Source organism: Crinia signifera, chromosome 6 (assembly GCF_055691185.1).
Source record: "Crinia signifera chromosome 6, ASM5569118v1, whole genome shotgun sequence".
In the NCBI taxonomy this organism is placed as follows: Eukaryota; Metazoa; Chordata; class Amphibia; order Anura; family Myobatrachidae; genus Crinia; species Crinia signifera.
In genome coordinates this window covers 127,827,393-127,855,351 of record NC_139222.1, presented here as the reverse complement: position 1 = coordinate 127,855,351, position 27,959 = coordinate 127,827,393, and the positions used below count along the sequence as shown (strand labels likewise).

Here is a 27,959-nt window from a genome sequence, read left to right as displayed (position 1 = left end):
TGCACATGGGAAAAGTACCAGTGAAAAGTGGAATACAGAAGAAATAGAATAAGGTTGAAAAAAATAGTGGTTATACAAAGATGTGATAAGGAACCAGCCCAAAAAAGATGCTGGTCAGTCTATGCTTTGCTGTAGCTACAGACCTGGCACCCGGGAACGCAGGAAATACAGGAACTTCCCATTTTTTGAGTGCATGATAGCTCGTTTAATAAATTCAACTACTGACTGGCAACGATCTTCGAACTTGGGATGACACCAGAGACTGAATGTGCCTGAAAGACAAGGTGGACAAGGTGATATTGAGCAAAAGTTAAGATGTACATTAAACACAAAAAAAACGTATACATGGCCCCATAAATTGAAAAGTATTCTTCCACATATGTAAAATTTAATTAAGGCATAAATATAGATTCCTACTTGATACAATATAAAAGTAAAAATAATAATACAGTCCCTTGATAGCTGTATGCTGCTACTAGGGAGGCCAATCCCACAATCAGCGGGATCCCAGGATTTGGTCCCAAAATGTTCAGGATGTGAAACCTGGGATAGGGATGTGCAGTCTAATGCCTGGCAGTGCCTGCGCACCCATTCAGACGCTGCCGGGCTGTTCCTGACCCAACGTGTGGCCTGAGCAGTGTGACTCCATCATAGGTCATGCTGCGCAGGCCGCAGCGCTGCACCTCCAGTGCCAAAACCCTCTCGCCATCTGGCCTCTCCTGGCCGCACGCAGTGACCCAAGCACATCATACTTACCACCTGCCTCTATTCTGCCTCCGCACCGCTGCTGCCTGCCCACCTCCGCCACTCCCCAAAGTAAGGGGCAGTTTTCTTTTAGGGATGCCAATCCCGGGATTGGCATGCCTAGCTGCTACTACATAAACAATGGTGTCTTCTTATGCTGGGGCACATGTATTAAGCCTCGTGAAATTATAAAGTGGCAGTGATAACACACAAGCCAATCAGCTCCTAACTGCCAAGTTAAAGTATGGGGTTATGAAATGACAGTTAGGGAGGGACTGATTGATTGGCTGGTGTGTTACCACCAGCCACTTTATCACTTCACCGGGCTAAATACATCAGGCAAACAGAAGTTGGTACTTGTTTCCTAGCACGGCGCCCCTGATTTTGATTGTATTACACCTTATACAATCGCAACACATGCAATATAGCGGCATGCGATGCGATCCGATTTTTAATTGTACAAGCACCCTGATGGGTGCTTTTAATGTTAAATGCATCCCCATTGGCAACGCCACCCCCACTATCAATGCCAACCCGAAGCGTGGTGACCGCAGCGAGCCCGTGTGGGGTGGCCGTACATGTCCTCCGACCTTTTCATACCCCCACTATCCACGTTGGCGTGGAGTTGATTTTAGATAGTGTGGCGAGCGCAGCGAGCCACCGAGCCCGAATCGCGGCGAGCACCGTGAGGGATCACGGATCACTTTACATGTATTGTGCCTCCACTTGCCACGCTCCAGGCTCGTATTCTGCGTACCCTCGCCACGCTTCGGGCTCGGTGGCTCGCTACGCTCACCACACTATGAAAACAACAATTTCCTGATTTAAATGAAACCGGGAAACAACCTTAGGAAGAAAGTCCCAACGGGTACAGAGAACCCTATGTGAATGGAAGACAAGATGGGGAGAAAAATGCAATAAAGCAGATAATTTGGAGACTCAGCAAGCAGAGGCTATCTTCCACAAGAGCCACCTAAGATCAACGAACTCCAGGGGCTCAAATGGGGACCGTTGGAGAGCGGAAAAGACCAATGTCAGGTCCCAAGGCTGAAGAGGCGGCACAAAATGAGGTTGTAATGAAGTACACCTTGAAGGAAGGTTTATATTGCCATTCACTTTGCCAGACGCCTCTGAAAGAGCACAGAAAGGGCCGACACCTGTACCTTGAGGGAGGCCAGACGTAAACAGAGATCCAGGCCAAACTGCAAGAAAGACAGTACTCTAAAGAGACAGAACTCCTGAGGCGCAAAACCTCTAACTGTACACCAGGTGTGGAAAGAGCGCCACACTTGACCCGAGATGAGGAGCGCTTCCTTGCCGCACTCATGGTCTTGATTACCGCAGGAGAAAAACCTTTGGCTCTCAGGTTTTTTGTCTCATGAGCCACACCGTCAAAGCCAAATAGTGGCAGATCTGGGTGTAGACACGGACCCTGCGTCAACAGGTCCTGTTGCAAGGGCAGTTGCCAGAAAGGCTCCACTGACATGACTAGATGGTCCGTGAACCAGGCCCTGTGAAGTCAGTAAGGCGCCAAGTTCCTGCTTGAGTCTCCAAAGGAGATGAGGCAGGAGGGCCACCGGGGGAAAAACGTACACCGGAGAGAATGGCCAGGGGGGTGGACAGAGCATCTACAGGGAACACTTCTGGATCTCTGGTGCAAGCCCAATAACACAGATGTTTTTGGTTTAAGCGGGAGGCAAATAAGTCTATCTGGGGCAGGCCCCAGCGATCCACTAGAGCAGGCATTCCCAACCACGGTCCTCAAGGTAAACCAACAGTGCAGGTTTTAGTGATATCCAGGCTTCAGCACAGATGGTTTAATTAGAATCCCTCAGATACTAATTAAGTCACCTGTGCTCAAGCCTGGATATCTACAAAACCTGCACTGTTGGTGTGCCTTGAGGCCCGTGGTTGGGAATGCCTGCACTAGAGCCTGGAACACTGCCTCATGGTGTACCCACTTGTCTGACTGGATTTCCTGCCGACGTAAGAAGTCAGCTTCCCAGTGGTTCAGACCTGGGATGTGGACTGCGGACACTGCAAGAAGAGGTTTCTCAACCCAGAGCAGTATTGGGAGGACCAAGGCCATGCTCCTCGTTCCGACCTGGTAATTGATGTATGCCACAGCTGTGACATTGAGGGAAATGTGGGTTTAACACGGCTCTGCTGGGGGAATTATAAATTCTGAGTGAACCCTACCGCACAAGCATACACTGGACACACTGCTTTAGGCAAGTAATATTTTATATAAATAAAATTGGTTTAATTAAAGTATATATATATATATATATATATATATATATATATATATAAATAAAATATACACACACACACACACACACACACACACATTTTACATGCTTTTTAGCCCCTTCTATCCTACACCAACAGCTGTGGCATTGTCTGACTGGATCTTCACCGCCTTGGACTGAACCAGGTGGCGGGCACTGGTGAGTGCCTGGTAAACTACATAGAGCTCGAGGACATTTATGGGAAGCCTTGCCTCCTCCCACGACCATCGACCTTGAAAGGAGTGGCGGTCAAGAACTGTTCCCCAACCGCTCAGGCTGGTTTCAGTTGTCAGAAGCTCCATTCCGGGACAGAAAACGGATGCCCCTTCCGAAGATTGGAGGGATGAAGCCTCCAACTGAGGGAAAGTCTTGTTCATCTAGAAAAGATGAACGTTTGAGACTTCAGACCCATGGGAGAACGGTTCAATCGGCAAAAAATCTCCAACTGTAGAAGTGGAGTGTAGCTGGGTGAACTCCACCATCTCAAAAGCAGGAGACCATCTTTCCATGTACCTTTATGCACTGGTAAACGGATACCCTGCGATGGCTGAGGAAGTTCCTCAGTAGAGCCTGCAGAGCCACAATGTTGTCGCCAGGCAAGTAAACTCGCCGAGCGACGGTGTCGAGATGAGCACACAGGTGGATTACTGTCTGAGACGGGACCATGCTGGACTTTTTTCAGTTTATCAGCCAGCCGTGTTCATGAAGCAGGTCTAAGGTCAGCTGAAGGTGATTGCGGAGGAATTCTGGAGACTGCACCAGGATTAAGAGGTCGTCCAGATACAGTAACAGACTGATGCCCTGAGCTTTCAATGTCACTGCCATGACAGCCATGATCTTGGTAAAGATTCTCGGGGCTGTGGACAGGCCAAACAGCAGAGCTATAAACTGGTGATGGCAGTCCTTGACCGTGAACGCAGGAAGTGCGGACAGTCCTTGCGAATAGGAAAGTGGAGATATGCGTCTCGGATGTAGAGGGACGTCATGAAGTCGCCTGGTTCCAGAGCCAGGAGAATGGTCTGCAGGGACTCCATCCTGAATCTGGGGACCTTGAGGAAGAGGTTTAGTTGCTTCAGATTGAGGATGGGTCGGTACGAGCCATTCGGTTTTCCAACGAGGAACAGGTTGGAGTAAAAACCTGTGCATCACTGAAAAGGGGGTACTGGAACAAATAAGTTTGCAGCCAAAAGCCCCTGGATTGACTGGGAAAGCGCCACCGCCTTGTCCCCATCTTGCGGGAGCCCCATCATGAAGAAACGGGCCGGGGGACGACCCAGAAAGGAAGGAGAGTACCCCTGAGATAGTATGGCAGTCACCCACCTGTCTGCCGGTCGTGGCCTGCCACCTGGAGGCAAACTGCAGGAGGTGACAACCTGCCCGAGGATCCGCCAAATACTCATACTGCGGGTTTCTCAGGCTGTTTGGAAGCCTGGCGATGACCCACCCAGGTCTGTCTACCACAGGAGCTGGAGGCTTTTCTAGGAGGGGGCAGGGCCCTGGTTGAGGGCTGACCCTGCGTTTAGATAAAGGTGCCACCAAAATAGATTTAAGTGAGATAGATAATTGCACTAATCGTTGTACAGAGGAGGACAAACCCTGCACCTAAGCAGGTTCCGCCCCAGACGGAGGGACCTGAATATTAGATGGTGCCACTTTCACTGCCACAGTCTCAGCAGGCTGTGTGGGTGCCCTGGCTGCGGCTAACTGGGAGGCTAGCTCTTTCATGGCTGAAGAGAGACCCATTCTGGTTCAGACGGTGAGACTGACCTAGATGGTCTGTCGACAGGGGGATTATCTGCAGTGTAACAGTCACACAGACCTGGCCTGTCTTGGGCCTTAGAAGAATAATTCCCCTTACAGCTATTACATGTATAAGCACGCAGCTTGGATGCATCCCCTGAAGGGGGTCTGGCAGAGGGCTTTGATGTCCTTTTTGTGACATATTAATAAAGTCACAACACCCAGCACACAAAATACTGACATTGAACAGGCTCTATTATAGAAATAAAGAGTTAGGCAGTAATACTCAATATTCCCTAAAACAGACAAGAAGCAGAATACGGAAAAGTAAGAGTTGGCACACACTAAGCCATGAACCAACACCAGCATGGTTACAGTGGGAGAGAGTAAAAAACCTGGTCCTGCAGCGTGTAGAGCAGGAATCCAGGTGAACTTCTCCCCTGTAGTGCTGTGAGCAATGGCACCTGAACGCTGCAGTGGTGGAGAGAAGCAAAAACCAGTGCAGGAAGCGTGACTGGGCCTGAATAATAATGGCGGAGAGCTGAAAATCAACTCCACCTCCCCTGGAACCACCAGTGCCCTGCACCATCTTGGCGATTCTCAGTACAGGTCTCTGCTGCCAGGATCACTGGGTGTGCACCCCCCCCCCCGGCGATATGGGCCGCTGGCAGGTATCCGGCACCGCGAATGGCATTTTAATGCTGGCCCCGCGCCTATCCCCCCTATGACTGCATCAATCGCTAGTCGCGCTGAGGAGAAGGGGGGAAACGCTTGCCTAGTGGCTGGGGAGCGGCATCCTTGGTGTGCAGGGAGGTCTCTGGCAGGTCTGGCTGTGGAAGTCAGTGCACCGGGGCCAGCCACACAGGAGCAGCTGCTGTAGTTGCAGGCAGTCTCCTAGTAAAAAAATAAAAAGTAAAATAAAAAAGGTAGAAAATAGAAAATCAACATGGGGCACATAGCCCTGTCCTTGGACACCTGTGCCTTAGGGCACCAAGAAAAAAAACTGAAGCATATAGGGGCGTGGAGGAGGAGGAGCCTGGGCTGCACTCAAAATAGAATCTCCTTGGTGCCTGTAGCTGGTAGCTCCAACCACACCTCACTGTCCCAGTGTCCACCATTGGTAGGATAGAAAAAGGGGGGACATGATAAAAACTTTTAAATATTCCAAGTGCTTTACCAAGTTCCAGGAGGAGGCAAGGATATGCCCTGAAAATTAGAGGGATGTAAGTTTAGGGGAAATATAAGGAAACACTAGCACACTGAAAGAGTAGATGAATGGAATATCCTCCTGCCAGAGGTAAATGCAATTTAAACATGCTTGAGATTGCCATATGAATATACAAAGCACTAAGAGGAAGATGTATTATGCCCGCACTGATCATGCTGAGGTGAAGCCGGAAACAGCAGTGCTAAGATGTATTTACATCTTGGATGAAAAAGTAAGGGAGCAAAAATTCCCCCCTCCAGCGAACGCTGTCACACCCACCTATCAGCCTAGAGCCGATACGCTGTGTCTCTGCCCCAGGCCGGGTCACTGGGTGTGCGCAAGATCTCTTGTGCCACAGCTGAAGGAGTTGGAATGGTCACTGCATGCCCCTGCATATGCACACTGCTCTGCATTCATGAGGATAAGCATTAACAGAGCACATAACAGCACTGATACAGCTTCTCCCCCATAACAACCTTCATTACATATACACCTAAAGGTCCATACACACTAGATGATTTTCAGCTGAAAAACGCTCATTTCGGCCGTTTCGAGCGATTTTCAGCTGAAAAATCGCTCAGTCTGTATGGGCCACCGATAGTAGACTAGCGATGATGCGCTAGCAAAGTCTCCAGTCTGCTGGGTTTACCAGCATGCCAGCGATGATGGCTGGTTTATCAGACATCATTGCTGTTTGTGTACGCCCCTCACGGCCGCCGGGCTGAAAGACTAGCCACTTTGAGCCAGGTGGACCGCCCCAATGCCTCCCCTTCTCTCTCCCCCTGCTCCGTATACTGCCGCACGGAGCAGGCAGGTAAAAGCCGCCCCCATCTGCAGCAGCACCACCTGCTCCCCTTCTCCCTCCCCGGCTCCCCCTGCACCACATACTCACGGCCGCCCGCCGTCTGCAGCAGCTCTGGGTCTCCTGTCAGCACGGCAGCTCTCGCTCCCCTTCTCCCTCCCCCTGCTCTGTCTATTCACAGAGCAGGGAGAAAAAGCTGTCCGCCGCCTGCCTGGTCTCCGGCTCCCCTGCCCGCAGAAGCACACTGATTGATTGATTAGCCGGTAATATATACATTGCTGGCACATGCCAGCAATGTATATATTACTGGTACCACTGCCCGCCAATGTATATAGATTAGCCAGTAATATAAACATTACCGGCACATGCCAGCAATGTATATATTTCTGGTACCCCTGCCCACCAATGTTTGTTAATAAAATATGAGGCGGTAACGTATGGCCAGCACTCTATACGCTACCGCCACCACTGCCCACAACGTACATTATGTTATGGGGGTAACACATGCATTGCTTGCCTGCACCAGCAATATATGCGTTACCGCCACCACTGCCTGTGATCGCTGGACGTTTGCGGTCTTATTGACAGCAGGCAGCAGTGTCGGACTGGGAGGGTAAGGGCGGAAATGTTTGCACACTCTGTGTAGCGGGGTCAGGTCACACTCAGTAGCCGGCGTGGGAAAGCGCAGCGCACACACACACACACACACACAAAGCACAGGAGGAAGGGAGAGCTCCCCAGCCCCATGACTGCCATGGTACCACTGGGATCTGCTGCTGCAGAGTAACCTGTAAACCTCTGCAAGTTGTGCCTGCTCCCTAGTCTGTGCTGCTGCGGCAGAGCCTGCCCCTTCTGCATGACTGTGTGCTGCTGCTGCTTCACTGAGGAGGAGGATGGCTGTGCAGAACTGCAGCTACCTGTGTGGCTCAGGATGGGCACCCTCGCAGCTGCCGGCATCCCCGCAGCCCCGGCCCATCCTACCAGCCAGCTTATCAGGCTCCAGCCCGCTGTCCGCGTCCGTCCCGCATATTTACGAAGTAATGGGCCAGACGACAAGGAGCAGCGGCCGGGCCCGGAGAGGAGCCGCTGCCCCCACTCATAGTGTCCAGGCTCCCGGCTGTGTGGTGACTCTGCAGACCAGCACCACCTGCGCAGCGTTCTCTAGTAGCAGCTTACACGTGCCTGACATTGTGACAGGCAGCCCGGTTCAGCGCAGCAGCAGCAGTGGCACACAGCAGGCAGATAGAGAGCAGCGGGGTAACGAGTGCAGCTGTAAGTCACCACCTGCCACTGCAGAAGTCCATTGGTTCAGATGGGATGGGCGCTGAGGGCCTGCCTGGGCTGCCCCGGCGGAGGACCAGGGGATAAACCTTTTAGTCAGGGTTGGGACCCGCCCACCTAAAAAGAAGGGCGTGGTCAAAAAATCACCCGGGTGCTCCTATGGGCTTTGCACAAGAACAGACAGGTTCAGTGAAACCTGTGTTTTTTTTGCAAAGTCAGAGCCCAGTTTTAGCTGAATGTGGGGATGCGTTTGGGGAGTATGCAGCGACAGGTAACAGGATTTTGCCTAAAATGTGCATATTATTGGGATAAATGACACAAATGAAAGCAATACATCTGCATTGCTAGAGTACACCAATCAGTGGGGTGTGCAACCGAGTCTGAATCTATGTAAAAAGGACACTGATGAGAGATTCCATGGCTTTCCCTTGTGCAGTTTCATTGGGCTTTATCTGCAACTTTGAACACATGTGAAACCAATTTCTGTGCAGTTAGAGTGGCAGTCCAGCATTTGCAGATTTTTGCTGCATCTGTGAAGGGACTAAAACACAAAAATGTACCCTCTGGATCTCTTATGGTCCCAAAGGGTTGACTCACCTCGATAATGCTCCATGCGTGTATGGTGGGTAATGCCTTGTGAGCGGAAGCTGAGGCTTAAGATATATCGAGGATCAGAGCTATCTCGTACTAGGAATGAGCCGTCTGGTTTTCCTTTCAATTTCATTTCTGCGTCTTCCCAGTTCATAGGACCCCAGTACCAGCCACACTGCAGGAGAGAGGGGTGCCATGTTTAAAAGAGGCAAGGCAACAGTGATATGAGTGGGGATGAGAAACAGTCTTTACCTTTTCCAGTTCTCTCAGACTGGCAGCAAAGCTGCTGGCATCCTGCCGGAATATGGGGCACTGTAAGGGCTGTACCAGTGGAACAGGCATGCATTCAGGCGGCCGAAGAGGAACCAGTCGTGGTAGAGGATCTACAGAAAAAAAGAAAAGAACACAAAAAATTCTCAAAAAATATTCAACAAACAATTATGTAAGTTCATAAGTCATGGGGTCTACCATGAAAATAAGGCTCAAAGTTGGTTTATTATACTGTATCTACCAGTAGCAAAGATAATTCTGGTTACAGAAATGGTGTGCATTTTTAGGATTATGTCCGTTATAAATGAAAAATAACTATAAGTATAAAAGCCATTACATTTGTTACTGTAAGCAAAGTGGGTTATTCAGTTTCGGGAGTTGAATTGCAGTTTATTTATCCAGAATAGCACATTAATGAAAATTCACCCTGTGCAATAAAATCTATAAAAATTTTGTGGTTACATCCAATATAAATGGTACACAGTACATAGGTAAAGACTGACCCGGAGCATGCGGCGGCGGTGGTGGGGGGAGCGGAAAGGACTGCAGAGAAGACCCCATAGGACCTACTAGAACAGATGCTGGTTGTATGCCTCCAATGTCATCTGGCAGAAGACCAACAGCAAAAAATACACACAACAGAAAACAGAATAAGCACACTAAGACCACTTTCTATCCAATTCCACAAGACTGTAGCAGAAAAGCAGTGGACTGGCTATACAATTCTAGATGGATTACTCTCCTAGAGATAGCTAGGCTGTTACCACATGTCTAAGTGGATAAACATTCAGAAAACAGACAAGTAAAAGAGAATTACCTAGAAGGCTGAGACTCCTACGGGGAGGAGGAGGTGGAGTAGGGGGGTGTGTAGAGCATGACCCTCGGTGAGAAATGTCCACATCCACAAGTGACACTGTTTCGCCTGCCGAACAAGAAATAACAGGTCTGAAACCGCACACAAAGTCCTCATCCCATTGTTGTGCCAAGAATTCATATGTGACCACTTACCAGTGAAGAGGGGGCTGAAGGAGACTGGAGAGAAGGCACTTTGAGTTCTGGTCAAACGGGGCTTTCTGTGGACAGAAACACATTGCTAAGGAAGCAAACAAGACCGGTTTACACAAGCTCCTCATTCCTACATAAAAGTAACCAATATGTATTTCCAGGGTTACATATGATCTACTTACAAATGTGGTGGCACACACATCCAGGCACAAATGTTGAAAATAAATAACTTGGCCAATTTTAATAAATAGGTTTAATCACTAGCTAAAGATTACTCACATCACATAGCAATTCGATCATTCACTTCCATTCACATGCACTGCCATGGTGATGTAACGTGCCTGTAAACCATGGCCAAATCAGATCTATTGATCTGTGCTCAGCATAAACATGTTTAGATGTTGTATAAAAAGGTAATATTCCATAGTATTTTTTTTTTTTTTAATCAATCATGCAATGTAACTATGGAGAGGTTCTCAAAATTATTCATATCTGACATTCACTAAAACCGTATGCATTAATTACATTTTCTCTGTACTATAGAGGTGTTCTCATATACCTATATTGGTTCCACCTCCCTCATACTCAAAATATGGACAATGTGCACCGAAGGCATTGTGGGGAGGGGGCGTGGCCACATAATAGTACCAATACACATTACGAAGACAAACTGCTCCAAGATTACGCACAACGTACCACCAATTAAACGTCCTGACAGAGCATAATGCCCATTACACACCGTGCCCCACACCTAAATGCCAATTACATATTATGCCGCAGACTGTAATGCCCATTACATATTATGCCACACAATATGCTACCTGTAATGCCCCCAGTACTCCTGCTTATACAATTAATGCCACTAGTAGTTACAAAAGGCCCCCAGTAGTGCCCATTACACATAATGCCCAAGTAGTACTTCTTACATAGTGCCCACAGTAGTGCCACTAAAGGCCCCCATGCACTATGCGATTTGGGCACGATTTCACCCGATTTGGGTGAATCGGGCCGTGAAATCCACCCAAATCCCACATTTAGACATCATGCTAAATCTTATGCGCAGCCCAGAGCCGGGCTGGGGATGCCGGCGACCAGAGAGCCGGAGGGACGGAGCAGAAGCAGGCAATTAGCGGAGACCTCTCTCAGCCAATCAGTGGCTGGCCATTCATTTGAATGGGCTTTTTTTAATTTATTTTTTAAGTGCGCCCTGCCCTGCTCCCTCCACCATCAGCCTTCCCCACCCCCCACTCCCTCCACCCAGCTCTGGTTGAGAGCATCCCCCGCCAGCTGCCGTCCCCCACTCTCTGGTCCCCTCGCCGGGGTCCGCAGCCCCCCCCCCCTGCTCCCTCTGCCTGCAGCTCCCTGGGAGTCGCATGAGATTTATCACATGCAAAACTTGGGACATAAAGTGCCTCATCGAGTGTGACCTCTCCCAGGGAGTTGCCAGGACATTCAGGTTCTACTTGTCCTTAGGACTAATGTATGGGGGCCTTTACACAGTGCCCACCATGTAGTCCAGCCTGCTTAAGCCAATGAAAGGAGACCGAAGCACTTAGCGTGTACTCAGCTTCTACGATGTTGAGCAGCTGACACCAGGGCCAATTAAAATGGTGTTGACTCATTAGCCAATCAGAGATCATGGTCCGGCAGCCATTCACTAACTGAGACGGCTAGACCGCAAGCTCTGATATGCTGGTGGGCCGGAGACACTTTGAAAGGCTCATGGCCATGGAGTGAGCCGCTCAGCAGCATAGGAGCTGAGCTCACCACATCCATGGCCTTGGCGAGAGGCCCTCAGAGCAAATGCGCTGTGGGCAAGGCACCACTGGCACACACTTAGCTTCTACCCTGATAATTATCATCTAAAACACTGTTAGTCATTCTTGTAAAAATATGCAAATATTTTCAATATGTGATGAGCAAAATTAGCAATAAAATAATGGGAGTGGAGAATAGGACATTCATTCCTCCTTCTATGAATCGTCATGCGAGGGAAAATATATGCCCAGGAATACAAAATACATAAAAGTGTACCCTGTGGCCTATTACTAGTGGAGGCAGCAAATGTATCAGCTGACTCAATATTTGTTAGAATCCACTAGAAAGAACCAATAGGCAAGAGCCTGCTTGTATCTTGGCAGACCATAAAAGAAATAGGTCTTTAGCATGGTCAAAGCAGTTTTTTTTTTCTGGTAAATGTATTGTCCATGGAAGACAACATAAGAAATGATATTTAAACCCTGAGACTGCTGGGCATCAATCTAGTAACAAAGTGCATATATTAATAATGATGTCTGTTATGTGAAGGCTTTAGTGACAAACAATCATACCTCCATCCCTCCTGCCTGAGGAACATATTCAGAGCACAAGCACCACATTGCTTTGATTTCCCTGGCATATAACTTGTCAGTTTCTGAGAGGTACTTTGCATAACAATCCCAAAATGAAAAATATCCTTGCAGCCAAACTGAATTATCTAATCCAAGATCTGAACTCATGGAGCAGCTGCAGTATACAACATGATTTTGCTTTTTCTATTGTTTTCCAATATTTATTACTGGAAGTACCACTTTCTATTGCATGAGATCTATTACTAGTACAATTATTACCTTTGCAAATCCTAAATTGAGATATACGGGCTGGCTTATTCACTGAAATGCACAAATGCGTTGTAACTCATAGCAACCAAATATATTCCGGCAATTATTTTTTGTGAAGTTTAGCTAAAGAAATCAAATGTTATATAATCTATAAAGGATTATTTTACTGACGAGGGCCCTCGCCCAGAGAGTATATTTTACAGCCTGTAAAAGTGTGCTCGTGTATTATCATCATCATCGTTGTTTATTTATATGGCACCACAAGGGTTCCGCAGCGCCCGACAATACATATATGAGCAAAGAACAAGAAAAATAGTGATTTACTGTACAAATGCAAATTAGGACAAGTATATGGTGATTGAAAAAAAGACCGTTGCAGCAGTGGATACTGATGCAATTAGAACAGTGGCAGAGATATATTCTTAGAAAAGCACGAGGAGAGAGGGCCCTGCTCGTTAGAGCTTACATTCTAAAAGGTAAGGGGCAGACAAACTGGGGTGACTCAGCAGAGATAGAAGTGAACATAACATGTATGAAAGGCTAGGACACGGACAGGTTGGAAGTTACATGAAAATGAATAAAATTCATAGATTTAAGGTGGAGTATCTCTTTATACAAGTGGCCATAATGATCAAACCTGTACTAATCACACCTTTGTACAGATACGTCTGGGATCCTGACACTGGTGAGAAGACTGATGCCAGTACTCTGACACAGCTCACACCACTGGCACCAGATTCCTGCCTGTCAGTGCCCTGAAAGTATGTATGGCGTGGCTGGTTAGGAACAGGATGCAAGAGGGGGCAAGGCAAGAGTGTTAGGGGTTGGGTTAGTAATAGGTACTTGTAGGGTATGGTTACAGTTAGGCTGCGGGGAGGGGAGCTGGTATTAGGCAATAAGAGGGGTGGGGGAATTAGGCTGCAGGTAGGGAGGGTTACAATACTGACCACCCGGGTGTTGGAATTGTGTGCATTGGAATGCCGTCATTTTCTGACTGACAGCATCCCAAGCCCTGGGAATGAATATGCCATCCTTATTTGTAGGGAGGACATAACATTACCACCAATCATTTTCATTTCAGATAATTTCAGTGATTATCAATTACCATATCACAAGTTAAAAGTGATACATTCCAAAATTGCTTTACAAATTCCTCAAGTAGATGTCCTGGTCGGTGCTTGCCAACAATTTGTGAGAAAGAAAAAAACTTGCTCCCACCCTGAGAGCTCTCCAAGGAAATGTCCTAGCTATTACCTGCCATGGCTGGGTTTGAAAAAGGACAGGAAGTGCTTGGTTGGTGGTTTCTCTCTTCATTTTATCACCCTACAGGGCTGCTTAGCGAATCTGCATTCATCTTAGTACATGTGATCAAAGTGCAGACGATTCACTACCAAGACCCACAAGCCCAAGCGTGTATTTGGAGCACCAAATGTACATCAGTTGTCAGTCACTTTTTCAAGGTAGAGTACTTCATTACATGAGCATGACCTAAACAACAATCTGAAATCCATACACCTTCCAATATGTTGGACTAAAGAGCTTCCACGATGACTTCTGCAATGGGTTTGTTGGAATGCAAATATACATATAAAATCATATTGCATTAATGCAAGAATTCAATATATTATTCTAAAGCTTGTGTCTGTGATAAAGACAGGATATTATTTTGTTTAAGCCATATGCATATGTAAAGACTTCATCTTCTCTAATGACACCAGCATTTACATTACGCTGTAATGCAGATGAATTGAAGTTTTCAAATGAATAATAATGCAAGGTAAAATGTAATGATTTAATACACCTTAAATGCACAATGTAACGGTGTATGTAGCCTTACAAATCCAGGGAACTTTATGGAAGCACAGAAACGATACAAAATATGCAAGGCAATTGTCGGAGATGCCACCTCCACTGAGTACAGACAGAGGATCCGAAGGAGGGTCTGGCACCATGTCACAAATCATACAAGAAAATACAGAGTTCCCATGGCAAAGAAAATGAAAAATATGAGATGCTGAAGCAGTCATAACACTGCCCCCACTAATTGCACACTGCAAGTGTATCATAGCCTCAGAGATCACTTCCATAACCACGCATTAACTGCTGGTGTATCATTCCACATAACACCGCACATGCCACACAGAATTTATCCGGTTTTGAAACAACAGTCTACAGTTATTTGTCTGTCATTAACATATGAACCTCTATAGATAAGCATGCATGCAGAGCATCTGATCACTTGGCTTAAAAGCAGACAAATGGTATGGGCACTGGGTCCTGGCATCGGTTGGCAGGGAGGGAGGGATGGAAAGTGGGGGAGGGGGGAGCGGGGACCATGCCCTTATTCCAAGATAGTAAAAATAGACTGTTCTGCACAGTCTGTTTCTACATTTGATTTCGATGTGGCAGGGCTGCACATCGGTAATTGGGTGATGCATAGCACGGTGCAATTTTGACTATATAGTCCATAGTGCGAATCTCACCATGTGTCCAGAGCTCAAGACAGAACACTATATATTTACCTTCTACATATACTCTTTTCAAACCTAACAGCAGTCTGAGAGGAGACTGTAACACAATGGGAATAACCAAAACAATGGATGAAAGAAGGGACCCTAAAGGAATGTAATTAAACAAGAGAAGATAAATGTGTTTTAAGCCAGTTTTAATCAGTGACTTAAGGAAGAAGTTGCATCCCATTCCCCTCATACGATATATTGTATATAGTCTTTTTGCATACGATATATTGTATGAAAACCCTTTCCCTGCTGCCGTGAGGCTGTCCAAGTCAGAGGGCAGATGTGCAGCAGGGTCCAATCTACAACTCTGATGCGCATGGGACAGCGCATTGGATGTCAAATACCTGCGATTTGGCCAGTTTTCTCCCAATTTCTGGGCCCGATCCATTGGAATGGGTTGAAAAGTGGGCACATCGCACTAGTGTATGGTGTAGTGTATTAGCAGGACTGAGAAGTGGCAAAACTTAATACAAACCGGTCATCTTCTAACATTGTGAGGGGCGCATTATTACAACCCAGAATGCCAGAAAAAAAATGATAACCAGAGTCTCTAAACCTATATTTATTAGATTTGTGGCATGTTAATTAAATAGGAAGTAATAACATTCTCAACACTCAAAGTTAAAAAGTTATTAAGATGAAAAATCACTTGTCCTGGGTACATAGATTGTACCACTATTGGAACTTTTACATGCAATAATTTAAGGTAGATATACTTAATCCCAAGCATTACAGTGTAAACCTTGTTTGTATTGATACTGCCACACCCTTAGGGGGGTATTCAATGTTAGTCGTGCTCCCGCAGCCATCTCCCGACGGCATTGAACAGGGGTTCTCGGCAGAACGAGACCGACATCACAAGGTGTCGGGCTCGTTCTGCCGAGAAAAGCCGGAGCTTGTCTATTTTTGTCCTCAGCTCACGGCCACGCCCCTTTCTTGCCGCTCGGCGGCCAGGACATTGAATCCCAACCACCGAGCTCAAGTCCAGCAAAGCGAGAATGGGACAGGGGCAGGGCTGTCGAGCTTGCTCAACAGCCCTGCCCCTGACATTGAATACCCCTCTTAATCTAAGTTACATACAAAAGTAAAAATATGTATAGGGCTTAACTTTGCTATGCATGGATAAAGATTGATATTTGGGAGTGTTTTTCTGCCTAAACATTACTTTCTCACAAATAAGGCAACCTTGTTATTTATATTGTTAAGATACTTAAAATGTGTAATTTTACATGCATTTGTAAACCAAGAGTTTGTGAAATAACGGGTTAGGCTACTGTTTTAGCAGATTGTATGTACAATGGGTAAATAGCAAAATACAAGATAATTACTATTATAACCAGTTAGCCTGAAGTAATAGAGGTGGAAGAAACATTTGCTTTGTTTTAGTCTGCCCAATTTAGGAAATATTCTAGTAAATCCGGGACACCATGAGATATATATTTTTTTCAGTGTTGAAGAATTCATGCAGTAGAAACACAGCTTTTAGAACAGTGGTTCTCTATCTCGGTCCTTTGGACCCCACACAGGTCAAGGTTTTTCCAGGTAACCCAGTGGGAGCACGGTGTATGACCAACTGTCACATTTTAAAAATCCGCAGGTGATCTGGAAAACATGAACTGATAGAGGTCCTGAGGACCGAGTTTAGAACCTGTGGGTTAGCCAATTCAGTCTAGTAATTATGATGACATAAACTTAAAGGAATCTTTCTAGGCTCCAAATCTGGACTCATGGATGGTCACAGACCAATATTGGCATAGGTAAAATGGTTGCTGGTAAAAACAGCCCATGTGACCCAAAAAATAAAAAGATACTGTTGCTTATGTACAAGGCACCACAAATCCTGCATACACAAGCTTTAGGTTTATTCACATAAAAATAAAACAAAAATTCTGCTAAAGACTCTTATAATGAGCCATTAACCTTATAGTAAAAAGCAGCATGTCAACATATACTGGTCTTTTAACTGACACTACAACAGATGTTACCTTACATAAAACACATCACTGTTTGATAATTCACCTAAAAACATAGAATTGCATAAGTGTTGTATTTTATCAGGTCATTGTTTAAAGTGGGAAGATGTATTCCCCAAATATAGAATATTTTTTCCTTTTCTTGCTTTGCTAAATATTACTACTGTTCTAGGGAGCACCTCCCAGAGATGTATATTACACTTGGCCACCAATTGCATTAGCGGAAATTATCCTGCACGTCCAATCCAGAGTCTGATTAATTCAATGTGGATTCAATGTGTTAACCTCTGGTGTACCACACAGGGAAGACTATTTTATGGAGTTGCTATTGACAGAAACTTGGAGCTACTACCCATGTGGCAGACACTGTTTTTATTTGAACCTGTAAAGTAAGGTTAACATGACATTTATTCTGGGCATTAAGTATACCATTCATGGTCACTAGGGTGTTAGCAGAACTGATCTTTGAGTACTACAGTACTATGTATTTTCTGTAAATGCCAGCAAAGTATGGTGCTTACCGGAGAATTAAATACATTTCTAATTAAAGACCAGTAAAACATAAGTGGTTGTTGATTCAATGAAATAAGGAAGCTTAGGATATTTACAAACATTTATATGCAAACTTGCTTTGCACGGGTAAATTTTATCTAGGAACGGTGACATTTATAAATAGAAAATCAGTGTCTTTTTCAAATTTCATGCAATACACGAAAGGGCCACATAAAATTGGCCATGGGAAAAAACCTTACCCACTTACAGTAGATCAACCGCAGCTACATTAAATGTTTGACCTTGGCATTATTTATGGTCATGGCAAAGCATACTGTTATCGGGAACTGGACTCCTTTGAAATTAAATGGTAAATTTAAGGTAATCATTGGCATTCAGTGTATTAAAAAAGTTTCTCCAGTTCCACAGCCAGTAAGAATATTACCCTCAATGAGAAAGTTTTTCCGTTTTAATTTGCAATTGTGTTCTAATGGGTGCCCCCTTCTACCCGTCACACCCCCCTGCCACACCACTCTATGCCCCCTGCTGCTTATCGCACACCCCGCCTCAGCTACCCCACTCTGTTCCCCCTGCTACCCATTCCACACACCCTACTCCAGCCACCATTCCACACCCCCTGCTACCCATAACCCACCCCCTGCCCTAGCCAACCTGCTCCATGCCCTTATCCCCATCACACACAGCATTCAGCCACAGTGCCTCGTTCTGCCCCAGAACACAATGTGCTCCTGACATGCCCATGCATACACTCCACTGCCCTCTGTGTCCGCATGCACATTGGCCTTCACCCACTGCACCCTGAATCCCCCCATGCACGCACCTTCCCACACCCCTGACACAGCATTTAATTCACCCCCAGTTGTTCCTCACCCATCTCCTCCTCACGTATATGTTGCTCCTGCCGGACATGTGCGAACACTTGCAGGGACACTTGCAGAGCAGCATCTAACCCAGGTCCAATACCCCACTCTAGTCTCCGGGGCCCAAGTCGGTTCACACGCATACCTGCAAGACTCCCGCTGAATCTCAAACTGGATCCCACAACACAGCTGCTAGCCTGTGCCGTGGCTCCAGCCTCCATCCAGTCCCAAACCGGAAAAAGCCACAGACAGCTGTGCGCGATATGTTATTATCAGCAACAGGCTTTATATCCACAGCACTGAGCAGGGTCGAGGAAGGAGAGAAACATCCCTGGAACCTGCATTGTGCAATACTGTGGCACGAGGCAGCAGCAAGGGCGTATGGCATAGGCGGATTACAGGGATTAGCAAAGGGTATGTGCCTAATACACTTAGGCACAACTGTACCTCTGGCACTGGGCTTTGATTTACACAGCGAGAGGGCATGGCTACATAGGCGAGTGCCGCATTCCTCCTCGCTTTATGATAAACTCATTGTGCTCGGCTCCCATACAAGATGGACCGCTGGTGACAGCGAGTAGTCTATAATAGATGTAGTGCTGATGCTGCATAAAGCACTTTATGTACTCCCTCTGGTCGCTACAGCTGGTGCATCTTTCCTTATTCTTTCATAGTATAAAGCAAAGTTCCTGAAGCACACCTGTCTGTCTGAACCTGCTAATCTCAAAAACCGCTGGACAAATTCTTCTGCAGCGACTAAACACGCAAGACCGACATTCTCCAACGTGGCAGCACGCTTCACAGGTGTGAACTAACATTGCAAACAGCATCCAAGACACCATATGGTCAACACCAACTGAGAACGGTTAGATTTGCATTGCGCATCGGCAGAACAAGGCACCTTGCTCAAAGCGCATTCACCATGTGAAGGGATGCAATACACCAATTTGGGGTCCATGTGATGTTTGAAAAATTGAAGTTACCAATTGATAAACACATGCCAACCTTTTTTACGTTGACCACTTCCATGTTGACTTTGGAGTCAGCCTATTGAATCATAACTGATAAAATTTCCTTTAACACCTAAACATTTCTCTACCGATTATAGTTACAGAAGCAAATCTTTTTATTGGATTTGGTAAAATATATGTAAGGAAGGGAAGGTTTCAAGCAGGGAGCTTTTGTATATATCAGGGATGGGGAACCTTTGGCTCCGAGCTGTTTGACTACACACCCCAGCATGTCCTGCAACAGTTTTAGCATGGTCAAATAGCAAAACTGTGGCAGGGCACAGTGAGATGCATAGTTCAACAGCTGGGAGCCAAAGGTTTTCCATCCTGGTATATCTAGTCAAATCCATCATCTTAACAATAAAAGTGTCATATTCAATTGGCAGTGGGGTTTTTTTTCCAGTAAAATGTACCACAGGCATCGCAACCAATTTTCCCTCCCCATGTAAATGCCAACATTTTTAAAATGGGTAAATTACTAAATAAATTGTAGAACCACCTGTAAAAGGGATCTGGCATCGAAACTGCTATTGCCTCATGATCCATCCAGCACATAGGGCCTTATTCTGGTCGGTGCGGCCAGATCCGATTATGCGGCCAGGACCGTGCGTGCGAAACCCCGCCTTCCATACGGATCGCCAACTCCGTCCGTACGCGGCAAGAAGCTGGCCGAACGGACCGCACGTGTATTTTACACGGAATACGCCTCCTCCATCTAAGGGAACCTCCCCCATCCTTCGATGGTCGCAGACCATCGGCTGCAGGACCGAGTGCTCCACCAGCTCCCGCAACCTCAGACCACACGGACATTTCTCCGTGCAAAAGCCGGGATCTGGGCGGGCAGCTGACATCCGGCGATGTCATATGTCCGCCCCCTACACGTGCGTCACGGAGGCATTACCATAAGTACGCCCAGCATTTGCATGGGAACGCCCATGAAACGCAGGGCGTATGCATATGGTAATGAGCCCAAATAGCCCTTCACGCCCCTCTCCACCCCTGTTCGGAGTGTTCACATATCATGCGGGACTTGGCCGTACGCCCCGCTCGCACATGCGCAGAGACGCCTCTGCACATGCGCAGACACAAAACATCGGCGGGCCGAACGCACGCTGATATATCCACACCGACCAGAATAAGGCCCATATACACATTCATGTTATGTAAATATGTGCTTAGAGACCCCCCCCCCCCAGGCGCAATTCATGGGTAGCAGTGCGGGGAGTCATATGGCATGCATAAAAAAAAAATCAGGATGTGCTGCAGTAGAGATAGGCAGGGAACTTTGAAACACAGACAACTCCACCTAATGCAATTGTGGTGGAGTTGCCGGACACATTCATTGCCAAGATTTCCAATGTCTCACAGTTTACCTGTACCTTGGTTTCTTTTATCGCCATTTCCAACATTACTTTCCGCCGGCCCCTGTTGATAAGTCACTCCGACCCTCTACCCTCGTCATCCTGTACCAGTATCATGGCCCTGCTCCAGGAAATGATGGCATGTTTCTATGCAGCTCTCCAAAATCTTTTTTGCAGTCATCAAGTACCCTCAAGCTGCAGTAGTTTATAGATTATCTACCACACTCTATATGCTGTGCTCTTAAGGGGTTTTTGCAATGAACATGTTCCGCAAAGCATTCTTAAATAACAAACACTAGAGGATACTGTGGAAGATATTGCTCAGAAAGGGCCTTCTGAGCAATATATTTTACACTAGTCTAGTGTGTACACTGAATCGTTAAATATGCATGCTCCGGAGCTTTATCAACCACTTATATCTGCTGAACAGTGTAGGTCAATTTGGCTTTATAGCCAGACTCTGCAGGTCCCAGTGACGTCACTGAACGATCTCATTTACTGTATGGGGCAAGGCTTCAGGGAGCATTTTTTTTTTATTATTTTTACTTCATTGGACTCAATTAGCTAATTGGAAACAGCCAATTGCCTTATAATATAAGGGGTGTCCAATGGGTTCTGAAGCTAGTCCCGAAGTTTTTACTAAAAGAACGATTTTAGGACAAATTGGATTTGCTCTGAAGCTTTAAGAAAAAGCAGTTTCTCTCTTTCAACTGAATAGATGTGCCAATATTGGCACATCGGGCAGCAATGTATCCCCCACAGGAACCTATGGGGGATGTGGCTGCAGGTGGGACAGGAGGGCTCTCAGCAGGTAGAGATTCCTACTGCAGTTCCTCCAAGATACATTACTGAGGTACTTAATATTTGTGGGTAATGCCCAAAAACTAGTGCTTTCAGAGAATTAGCCGCAAATATGCAATAGTCAATGGGCCCCTTAGGGCCCATTTGATTTTAATTAAAGGCTATGACGATTATTTTACAACCAGAACGACTATTGAGGGGGGAGGGACTGAGAGCCAGGAAAATCTCTGCTGATCTAGATAAAAGCAAATGTTAGAGAGAGAAAACTTGGCCTGAAGAGATGCATAATCTGTGAGATAGTAGTGGAACTGTATCTGCCAAGAATGTAATCATAAGTCCACTCAGCAAAGAAGGAAGCTCATTCCAAGGAGCTGGTCATTCCTAAAAGTTACTGAGTATATTTTAGGTTTTAGCTACATGGATCCAAATTGGTGTGGAGAAAGGTACAGTAGGAGGTAGACTAGCTTCCTTATTAATTTACAAGTATTATCAAGGATGTAGCCAGATGATGTTCCAATGGGAGAGCACAAGTGCTAAAATATTCACTTTGATCTATTGTTCTACTCATCTAGAGCATAAATAGTTTGTCCTAATGCTTGTACAACCTAACAGAACTTTGACGGGCGGCACTCGGAGACTCACAACAGCAGCCAGTGACGTGCTGTTGTGAGTCTCCGAGTGCCGCCCATCAAAGTTCTGTTACCTGTTGGACGCACAAATCCAGGGAGGGCACCGGTGCAAGTAACCCCACGGGGGGGAGGGGCGGAGTGCCGGTGATCTCCAGAATATACATATTTTATATGTAGGGACAGTGCGGGCAGCACTCTGAGACTGCACAAAATCCTGACTAAGGGGGCACGATCCCCGAAACGTTGAGTTGGCAATAAAAGCACCCGTTTTTTTCAAGCTCTACTTCTGATTTCGTGCAGTCTCCGAGTGCCGCCCGCACTGTCCCTACATATCATTGGGAACACGGTTAAGTTGTCCCTACCTGAGGGCACCGAAGCAAGCTAGCCAGAGTGCCGGAGCATCGTTGTTGCTATACATATTTTTTTTTTTTCTCTGTGTGTGTAACAGAAACACGGCCATCTGCTGGCAGCAAGTGAAACTACATCTTTCACCCATACAGAAACAGGCAATCACAAGGTAGTAGACTAGTTTTCAAAGCTTTTGCTTCAAGCAGGGTTAGCTAGTTAAGTATGTGTATGTATAGTAGCCAAATATAATAGGACGCTTAAAGATTATAGTTGTGATTTTAAGATTTTTAGCAAATTATATGAAGATCATGAAAAGGATTAGTGAGAGATGTGTATGACGACAGGTGACATAATAGGTCGTGGCCAGAAAGGGTTAAACCCTGGTGGCCCTCTGCATAATGGGCGACCCGGGTTTAATGTGAAGGCACCGAGGGTCCGTCCTGGCTTTGCAATGTGAAAGGGGTATAAAACTGTTCTCTTCGCCATCACTGCTTCTGTATAGCACTTGATGCAAAAAGGTTGTATGATAAAATCTCTACTACCCTTGTTAAGGATTTATACATCCTAATCAGTCCACCTATAATAGGACTAATTTAATAAGACAACTGGGCATTAAGATACTGTAATAAGTGTTCATTCCAGAACCCTGCATCTTTGAAAACTTGTGCAGTTCCTCTTCCCTGCCTAAAGTGTCTACTGCGGTGCTTCGAGCACAACGTGGACTGTATTTCAACATCGATATGCAGATCAGCCTATGCTAGAATCCACTGCAGAGAGTAACATCCTAGGCAGGGAAGAAAAATGGCATGGGTTTTCAAAGATGCAGGTTGCAAGAAGAAGCATTATATCTGTCTGTGGTACAATTAATACCTGTATTACAAATGAGAATGGTGCTACATAAATAAGATAAAAAGTGAGGTATTATAGCGGCGCCCCCGATGTTGGTTGTGCAATGTTTTTATCGCATCGCATGCCATACACCCGATGGCATGCGATGCGACGCAACTTTACACCACTATTCGATAAAAAATTGTACAAGCACCCTAATGGGTGGTTTTAAGCACTCTAATGGGTGCTTACAATGTAAAAAGCACCCTCACTCCACCCCCCCCCCCCCACCATAAACGTGAACACGAAGCGTGGCGAGCGCAGCAAGCCCACGAGGGGCGGCGGTACGCGTCCTACGACCTTTTCATACCCCCACTATACACGTCGGCGTGGAGTTGATTTTACATAGTGTGGCGAGCCCGAAGCGTGGCGAGCCCCACGAGGGGACGCGTATACCTGTGAAGTTATGCGCGTCCGCTCGCCACACTATATAAAATCAACTCTACGGCGAGGTGGATAGTGGGGGTATGAAAAGGTCATAGGACGCGTACCGCCTCCGCTCGCCACGCTTCGGGTTCACTTTTATAGTGGGGGTGACGTGGGGGTGCATTCAACATTGTAAGCACCCATTAGGGTGCATTTAACATTGTAAGCACCCATTAGGGTGCTTATACAATTTTTAACCGCATCGTATGGCATTGTTTGCCATATACAATTTAAAAATTGTATGCCATTGTACAACATCGCACAATATCGCATCATATGCCTTATGGTATGCGATGAGTGCCGCTATAATACACAAGTACCAAGATATTCTTCAAAATTAGTATGTAATTCACTTAAGCTATATATCCTTGAAGCTGGGCTATAGGAGGTTCCCTCTCTCCTTAATTACGGGGATCTGCATTCACCAATATTACTAGGAGCATAACTCAGATGTATGCCAATATTTAGCTGCAAACATGTACGCATCAGCTGCGCAAAAATAAGCAAATGTCGCCACCATTTTACTGAGATGCGCTCTGGAAGCATCACTGAACCACTGCTTGTGTAAAAAGATACAACCATGGGAAGCAAATTGGTCACACATCAGCCTTCTGTGTAACCCTACAGTTACAGACACCAGAGCCATTGTAACTGCATAGGGCAGTGGCTCCCAAACTGTGTGCCGTGGCACCATGGGGTGCCCGGGACACTAACAGGGGTGCCTTGGATTGGTGGTCCAGGAACATCTCAATTTATTTACAGTTAATGTAATAGGCAAAACCAGAGCATGAGGCAACTGATCCTAAATATGAAAAACATAATTTACTTAATTTGAGATTTTTTCTCTGTTTCTCAGTTAGAAACATATGGCCTAGGGGTGCCGTGGTTCAAAAAAAGTTGTGGAATCTCTGGCATAGGGTATCACAGTCACAAGCTGTGACCTGTCCACAAAATGCCATGACTTGCCTGCATTTGAGTCACCACTCCCCCCATTACCTTCGCTTTGCAAAGAAATCCTTACCGCAAACCCTATTTCACTGATGCATGCGCATTGGCATAAAAAATAAATCAATCACTGCATTGCGTCCATTGCTGAAACAGGACCTACATTCCTCTCTGTGGGTCAACAGTAGTTTACCACCTTATAGTAAGTGCATGAAACACAAATCTGTATTACACTCCTAAACCTCCCTTTTAATATGTTGTAGACTCCTTTCTTATATTTCAGAGTTCCTTACACTGTATATACACTATATGGTATTTTAACTAACCAATGCGGAGGTGGAGTTGGATCTGAGTGAACGTGATCAGACGTAACAAAAAGATTTACTATGAGATAGGTTCCTCCGTAGTTTTTTTTTTAATTTATTTTAGCAATAAGTTTTAAAACTGTAGGTACCTTATTTGGGCAAAGTTTCTGCTTACAATAGTGGCAAGAGTCTAGCATTTCGATTCATCAAATATATGTTCTGTATCTAACAAATGCAATGCCTGATCTTTGTAGTTTTCCTGGTGGGTATATGCATTCTCAAGCTGCCTGTTTGATGGGCACTTGGTGTCCGAGATAGAAAGCCAGTTTTCAAGGTGCATAATGCTTTTGCATGCAAACATATTTAACATGCATTAGAATCTTGCATTTATCGGAGGGAATCAGAAAGTAAAAAAACACAAATAGCAATGATATAAACATCAGTAGAGGGTTTGGTGACAATAGAAATAATGTAGCGTCATGTCCATTTACACATATTTTAATAGTGTTAAAATTACTATTAAAAATTGAGTAACAACATTGCCGGAGGGTATAAGGCTTAAGAGAAACATAATTGAACATTTCCTCTAGGAATAATAAAAAGGTCTAAAAAGGTAAATATGAATTATTAAGCTGCAACATCATAATATGGGACACTTTAAACAGAATGGTTCACATTAGTCTCTGTGGATTCCAGACAACAGGATGTCAACATGTTAAGCTGAGTACACATTACAGAATATGTGTACCCAGCAATGTCTGAAGCAAAGGGACCCAAAAAGGGCGCTGGCACCAGCAAGTGCATACAAACTTGTGGATGACAGGTCAGACGATTGACAGCACCAGGGTGGGGGACATGCATAGCTCTCATTAGCAATATCCACAGTCATCCTGTGTGTACAGACAACGGGGGACACTGCTAACTACCCGCGGGAGCATGCATCCTTAGCGATACATTAGACCAGCCATTCCCAACCACGGTCCTCAAGGCCCACTAACAGTGCACATTTTTGTGATCCCCAGGCTTCAGCACGTGACTTAATTAGTACACGAGTGATTCTGATTAAACCATCTGTGCTGAAGTAATATCAGTAACATGCATATTATTTATTTGGTTGTCTAATGACCTTAAGATAAGATAATGTGATGAGATTGCTAATGTTGACAGTAAGAATGTCATCATATTCAATGAGGATTGGGCTATAAACAAAATGTCAAAATTATAATATCACCAGAACATACCCATCCTGTCTCCCGTGGTACTTCCAAATTCTGTAACATGCCTTTACCTACCGTGATATTTTAAGACTGCAGCAGCAAATTAAAAGGACCAAAAGAAGACACACAAACACATGGAAAGCATACAAACTCCACACATACAGTGCTAGACACACATGGGAAGTGCTTTTCTTTATGGTGCATACCCAAGCTCAAAGTGTGATACTGCTGGTGTTGCTGTTTTGTCCCCCAATTATCTTATACTTAGTTCACATTCATAGGAAATAAGCTGTGCGGGTGCTGTTGGGATGGATGGCGGATGACAGCGGGAGTGTGTGTGCATGCAGGAGGAGGGTTGCGGGCTCACAAGCTACAGCAGCCGGTGGGCAGCACATGATGCCGCCAGCTCTCACCTGTCCAGCTCCCGCTCCCTGGACATGTCAGTCAGGCTGCCGCCAGAGCCTCCCAGGTCGCCAGCTCCTCTCCTGTCCGCAGCAGTCCCGGATCCGGCACAGCTCTTGGTCCGGAAGATCCTGGAGAGGCGAATCCTCAGCGACCCCTTCCTCCCTGCTCCCCTCCGGGCCGCCGCCCCGGCCTGTCCCTCCACAGCCTCCGCTGCTGCTGCGGCGTCCTCCTCCTCTTCCAGCCTGCGGGCCTCGGGCGCCTCCAGCACTAGCAGGGCATCGCTTGTCTCTTCGCACGGGCAGCCGGCCCCCCGTAGCCCCAGCGCCCCGAGCTGCAGTTCCAGGCCCTCCCCGGGCTGCGCGACTTTGCGGTGCCGACTGCACAGCTCTGCCGTGTGGGGAGCCCCCTCTGTGGGCACCTCCTCCACTCCGGCCCCCGGCTCCGTGGAGGCCTCCGCGTCCTCCTCCCCTCGTAGCATATTCCGGAACACCATGAGCCTGGGTCTTGCCGCCTCCTCCCCGGCCTCTGCTCCGCAGCCTAGCAGCCGGCTTAGCACCCGGTAGGACGCGGCGTCCTCCTCTGCCGCTGCGCCTCGCATGACCCCGGTGGCTCCGCAGGCCCCGGCCCGAGCCTCGGCCTCTCCCAGCTCCGCTCCCCGAACTCCGGCAGCTCCCTCATCGGAGACCGCCCCTGTTTCCGATGCTAGGCAACGTCACTACCGGCTCAGCTGAGCGACAGCTGAGGAGACCAGCAGCTGCATTGGAGACACTTGTCCCACCTCCTACAGCGGCAACATATGCGCCCGCTGTACAAGCTCTGTGAGAACTTGTCGCTGCTGTAGCGAGCCGCCATTGCATTGGTGGCTGAGGCTACATTCATTTTATCATTAAGCTGTAAGCTCATATTTCCACGAGGCTGAAGTTGGCTTCTTATTCGAGCTCCAGCTTCTTATTTAGGACAATCACTTTTACAAGGGTTAATGAATCTTTTACCACAAATTTGACTGCAGAAATCAATCACATAAATATGACCCACTAGCAATTTCTTTTCACCAACAAGATTTTGGGCAGAAATAGGGCAATAAAGTGGGCATAGAACAGGTCCCAGATTTCATCATTTTTAATAAGTAGCTGGTGTCCTGCAAGGGTTAAACAGCGTTGGTCAAAAAATATTACACTTGAAACCCGCACAGGGGGGTCACTTACATATGACCCACTTGCAATTTCTT

General features: G+C 46.4%; 1 protein-coding gene across 2 annotated transcripts in view; it reads right to left on the bottom strand.

Annotated features, from left to right (window-relative positions):
- The window catches only part of SOCS7 (suppressor of cytokine signaling 7), a 33,215-nt gene extending 5,750 nt beyond the window's left edge, over positions 1–27,465 (bottom strand). The window contains exons 1-7 of one of the 2 annotated variants that reach the window (XM_083147120.1): positions 26,740–27,465; positions 9,935–9,999; positions 9,744–9,848; positions 9,430–9,531; positions 8,909–9,039; positions 8,663–8,831; positions 144–272 (exon numbers count right to left, since the gene is read on the bottom strand). In XM_083147120.1, the coding sequence (XP_083003246.1) occupies positions 144–272; positions 8,663–8,831; positions 8,909–9,039; positions 9,430–9,531; positions 9,744–9,848; positions 9,935–9,999; positions 26,740–27,329 (1,291 nt within the window). In that variant the 5' untranslated portion in view covers positions 27,330–27,465. The remainder of the gene's footprint in view (positions 1–143; positions 273–8,662; positions 8,832–8,908; positions 9,040–9,429; positions 9,532–9,743; positions 9,849–9,934; positions 10,000–26,739) is intronic. The other variant, XM_083147121.1, reaches the window with a different exon arrangement.
- Between the last annotated feature and the right edge of the window lie 494 nt (positions 27,466–27,959).